We start from the raw sequence: 5,337 nt of genomic DNA, 5'->3' as shown, positions 1-5,337 counted from the left end.
TTAGCAAAAACTAGGATCCAACTCTCATTCCAAACAAAGCATTCTAGAGTTGTAGTAGTTGTATGCAATAAGAGATGCTGTCACGGAATTCTAGATTCGGAAGCTCAACAAAACCAGTCACGAAGAGAAATTTGGAAATACTAATCACATCCAACTGAATCAAATAAACCTACCTACACACCATGCTTATCGTGGATCTGGTGACAACTGGAACAATGCAAGCTTTGGCATCCAAATTTCTCATTTATTGCTAGGTCCTAATATTTTCTCTTTGAGTTCATCAAGCTTGGTAAATAATTCGTCCCTGTTTTCCTGCAAGACAAACTCAAACTGGGTGATCACACCATAGCATGAACCGTAGGAAAGAAAAAAGATGATTAAGAAAGCTAATCACCTTAAATATCAGATACCGAGTGCTGAACCAGATTGTGAAGCCAAGGCCGACAACTTCCATCACTTTTGGAAACTGCTACATGGAATTTTGTGGATTAATGTAACTGGTGGACTTAATATCATCCCAAGAAGTTGTTTCAGCTAATTAAATGGGAATGCATACCACAGGTAGGGAATCAATGGAGGAAACAAAGGCTGCAGAAATCCACAATGCGGCCAGAGCACCAGCTACATAAAAGAGGATGCCATATGCCTCTTCAGAGTCTATCTGCCTCGGCAATAATAGTTTAAGGTAAGCAATAAACAATCTAATAGAAAGTATTAGGATAGACAAAGGAACACTATCTCGAGCAATCATACAAAAATGAACAGAAGTAATTGCACAAATTCATTCTAATCGGCCTTTTTGTGAATATCTTTTTCTTATAAAATATTAACTTTTAACCATAAGTTGCATGTATATATTATTCACATAAAAAAATTGTTTAATGAACATATATAAAATAATTTAGAACAGTTTTTCATTTGTCAGATAGATTGAGAAGTGCTATGTAATTACAAATATTGTTAAGACTTATATGTAAAAAGAAACTTTTATACAAAAAGGCAAAAGCATTAGGCTACAAGAATGTTTTTATGATGACAAAAATAGTAAAAGTAGCAGATATGAGAGACTTCACTGTTCTATAATAGACAGGTTTGATAAATTAATCAAAGAAGTTGACTGCAAAATTATGAGATCAAACTAGCAATGCCCATCATCAAATATACAATGATGACTAAGATTTGCTATTTTATATGAAGTGGTTCAACGAATTATTTAAACGACCTAAAGAATTCACACGGAACATGTAAAAAATTGATATATCTAGCTGCAATGTTAAAGCTTTTCTATTACGAAACTATTTAAAATCCACTGCCAAAGATTTTCTATTAACAAAATGTGTTACCTTTCATATATTTGAACTAACTCTAGCATCCATAACCAGCTTCTTTTTTGCATAGTGGAGAAAGCTCCAGTTGGATCATAACATCTATCTTTTTATTTTTTGAGCAAAAAGAAACCATCTATTTACTATGAAGCAGTTACAGTGACACCAGCAGAAGAATCGACTGGACTCCAAGACCAAAACATTGAGCTCTTGACAAATGAGCGAGAGACGAGCTTTAACATTAAGCTCTCCGTGAAGGTGTTCAAATTCTACAACATTTAGTCGAGTCCTAATATCTAGAACTAGAGAGTTAAAAATCTCAGAATCTCAGCAGAACCCATGACAAAATGAATAACCATTTGTGCATCCATATGAACCAAAACATTCATTTTGGAGTTAGCTTGAAAATGATGCAAGCAGATCATAACATATTTCTTGCTCACTCAATGCAACACAACTTAAGAGTAGTTGTGCCAACGCCTCCAACATATGATGGTTATTCTATTAAGTAAAGCTTAAAAGTTCAATTTATATTGCATCTGAGACATTTTTGGATCCTCAGCAGAGACTAATACAGACCAAACAGTTAACTATCAATTTTGCTTTCTACTATTATTGAGACATTAAGGGCCTGAAAAGTTAGGTTAACTTGGAGATTCAAACTTGCTAACGGGGAAACATCTAGTAATTTATCTCTTGAAATACTTTCATGAGTTCATAGATTTCGACAGCAACAATTGAGTCAATGATGAACCACCAGAGTGTGTTAATATCACTAAGCAAGCAGAGCTGTTTAATTACTACATCAATGTGTAATACAAAATTTCAGTTCAAACAGGAAACTCACTCGTGTTTTATCACAACCAAAAGAAGCAGAATAGACAAGTATGACCAATAAGGTAAAACAAACAAGAGTAAACAACATGATAAAGATATAAATTTTCTCTACAAAATGGGTGAAGGAAACAAAATAAACTACACAAAAATGGCAGAAATAAGCCTTTTCAAACTTAAATCACTAACTAAGGAGATCAAATGTAGATCAAGTATTCACGACATGCAATAACAAACAAATAAAATACCAGTATAATAATCTTAAATGACAGCTATTTTTTTAAAGCATGGTTTTAACACACGAGTCTCTTCCTTTCCAAGCAAACCAGCTGTTTTCATTACTTGAACTTGGTCACAAGGTTCAAGTAATTTACTTGAACTGTGGGTGAGTATGCGTGTGTGTGCGTGTGCGTGTGTGTGTGTGTGCGCGTGTGTGTGCGCACGTGCATTTAAAATTTAATATGATTTTTTGGCCCTTGATCATAATGATGAAGAGAACAAATCATGTGAAGCGTCAAATTCTAATAAAATCATGAGTAATTCTACTTGACCAATCTAGCCTGTCTAGAACCAATCCAATGAGAATTTGAAGTACACATTATGTTGGATTGGGGTTTCATTGTCTCGGTGGTGTTAGGACTCACCCTTAACCTGACCCAACGGACTATCCTAGCCCCCTTATACCATGCAGTGAAGGGTTGTTACCTCCTAGCACTTCAAGTTTGGCTTATCTCTAGACCAATTATATATACATGGCAAATTACACAAATCCTCTTCATCTTTACTTACCTAGAAAACAAATATATCAAGTATGGCATCCATACTGTATAAAGATACATAAATACCTTCTAAAATTCATATTTCACATTGATGCTCCTCAACATGTCATTTTAGTATAAACAATCAACAGGCTATAATGTCCAACTCTTTGGGGGACAGTTACATGGACCATTTCGTGCCTCATTTTATTACAAACACATTTAAAAAGAATAGTTATAACCAATGGAAGGTAATGTTTTATGGAAGCCAAAAGTTGAGCATATTTGAAAGGCCATTACTGGGAAAAAAAATGTTTTAGTCAAATCAGGAGGAAACAGAGCATTTGGTATTAACTGTAAGTTATCTTGCAAGAAATCTGGGAAATGTTGAGCATCTGAAGATAATAAGAGAGATGCCGAAACAAATTTTAGTAAATGATGATGGATAGAGAGACGATTTGCAGCTTGAGGTCATTGACAGCCAAATTTGGAAAGCGACTGTGCAAGTGTAATGTTCACATCTGAGAGTCTTGTTCAGAGGATAATAAACATTCCTGTTATCTTATAGGTCAACTCTTTTATGTCTAATAAATTCAGTGGGAGAAAAAGATATTTAACCAATAGTAACAGATAATAAGAGGGCAACATGGTTCAAAAAAGTGCAAGTGCTGAACCGTACGCAGATTATACAACTTGAAGAGAAACACAAGAAGAAGAAGCTGCAACAATTCTACGTGTCAGTGAAAAAAAGGGCCAAAGCCCTAAGAACTGTACCGCTACATAGGTTCCAACTAAATGACCAAATTTTAGGTTCTTTAAAGCCATGGCTACAAAAGATTACTAGAGGGTTTAGAATTTTGTAACTCTACCAAAATTCAACAAAGAAAAGTCCTCATGCTTTAGTAACAGCTGCCGTACTTCCTTTCTACCAGAATTAAACAAGAACTATAATTAACGTATGCCTAAAGCTAACTTCCGCCAAAGCCATGGTGGATCAAATTCCTGTTACCGAACATGGAACAACAAATGAAAAAGGGCAGGATCATAAGCACCTTAAGATTAAGCTTAGACAAAAGATTATTCGCTGCCTCAGCAATCTGCTCTCCGCCATCGGGGTTGTCTCCCTCCCCGTACGACGACCTCATGAGAAAGGAAGGCCCATCGACCCGTTTCGACCCAGCATCATCGTGTACAACAACCATGGAGGCATCCTCGTCCGAGGCCCTGGCCCGCGGCGGTCGATCACGGGGACGACCCCATCCTGCATCAGAAACCAAGGAAAGGGATTTGGCGGAGTGCGAAGCGAATAGTGATCGGTTAGTGATGGGGCAAGAGGAGAGGTGGGGGAGGAGAAGAGGGGAGGCAGGGATGGACGGGGGACGGCGGAGGCCAGCGAGTAAAGGGTGGCCGCGAGGAGGCGGCGCAGAGAGCTCCATCATGGGAAATTTTGGTTCTTGGTCGGTGGGCGAGTCATGAAAGGGAAATGATTGATGCTAGTGTTGTAGGGGAGCGCGGTGCTTCTTCGTGGGTTAGCGACCGGACACTTGGCACGTCCATCATCGTTGTTAATATAATTCTGCATTAAATATAAAAAATATAATTCTTTTAGAATAAAACAACAAAGTTATCAGATCCCGACCGACAAGCGATCTAACCAAGTTTCGAATCCGTGATTTACCGGTCGAATCAGATGGTACGTTTGGCATAAAAAAATTTAATTGAGCGATTTTTCCAAAAAATATTGATATTTTATTTTATTTTTAAAAATATCCTTTTTTTTTTGTCAAATAGTACTCTCGATTTGAAAATGATCGATTTATCTAAAAATTACTTTTTATTTTTTTTTTCACTCCATACCTCTTTTTTTTTTCAAAAATAATTTTAATTTAAAAATATTTAAATTATCTCTCAAAAAAATTTATCTTTTATAATATTTTGATATGTTATGATAAAATTATCATATCCCGATCGACGAGCGATCTAACCAAGTTTCGAATCCGATTTATCTATCACATCAGATGGGACGATCGGATGGTGAGCATGGCATAAAAATTTTTATTGAATGATTTTATCAAAAAAATATTAATATTTTTAAAAAATATCTTATTTTTGGTCAAATAGTATTCTCGATTTGAAAATGATCGATTTATCTAAAAAATTCTTATATTTTTATTTTTTTTCACTTGATACCTCATTTTATTTTTTTCAAACAATACTTTTAATTTTAAAAAATTAAATTATCTCTCAAAAAATTTATCTTTTATAATATTTTGATCGGTTATGATATTTTAATCTATTATAGTATTTTTTGACTTATTAACTATCGCAACAAAAACACTATAAAGTCTATAACTGATTTAAATAGATTTTTAATCTCAATTGAACTAATTATAAGTCTAAAAATATGATATTGTAATGGC

At 35.0% G+C, this 5,337-nt stretch overlaps 1 protein-coding gene across 1 annotated transcript; it reads right to left on the bottom strand.

The window, feature by feature from the left end:
• LOC103985301 (uncharacterized) lies at positions 1 to 4,443 on the bottom strand. The gene is made up of 4 exons (XM_009402955.3): positions 3,970 to 4,443; positions 557 to 661; positions 395 to 466; positions 1 to 312 (listed from the first exon to the last, which is right to left on the bottom strand). The coding sequence occupies exons 1-4, from the start codon at positions 4,354 to 4,356 to the stop codon at positions 241 to 243; spliced, it is 636 nt and encodes a 211-aa protein (XP_009401230.1). The 5' UTR covers positions 4,357 to 4,443; the 3' UTR covers positions 1 to 240.
• Between the last annotated feature and the right edge of the window lie 894 nt (positions 4,444 to 5,337).

The sequence above is a fragment of the Musa acuminata genome, chromosome BXJ2-5 (genome assembly GCF_036884655.1).
Source record: "Musa acuminata AAA Group cultivar baxijiao chromosome BXJ2-5, Cavendish_Baxijiao_AAA, whole genome shotgun sequence".
NCBI lineage: Eukaryota > Viridiplantae > Streptophyta > Magnoliopsida > Zingiberales > Musaceae > Musa > Musa acuminata.
This window is presented reverse-complemented; position numbering and strand designations above follow the sequence as displayed.

What these genes read in the sequence shown, in the direction of transcription:
- LOC103985301 (XM_009402955.3), bottom strand. Translation starts at nt 4,356, where the DNA reads ATGATGGAGCTCTCTGCGCCGCCTCCTCGCGGCCACCCTTTACTCGCT. An exon ending in CCATTGATTCCCTACCTGTG is followed by an intron (nt 467 to 556) that starts GTATGCATTCCC and finishes TCCATGTAGCAG; the next exon opens with TTTCCAAAAGTGATGGAAGT. An exon ending in CTCGGTATCTGATATTTAAG is followed by an intron (nt 313 to 394) that starts GTGATTAGCTTT and finishes TTTGTCTTGCAG; the next exon opens with GAAAACAGGGACGAATTATT.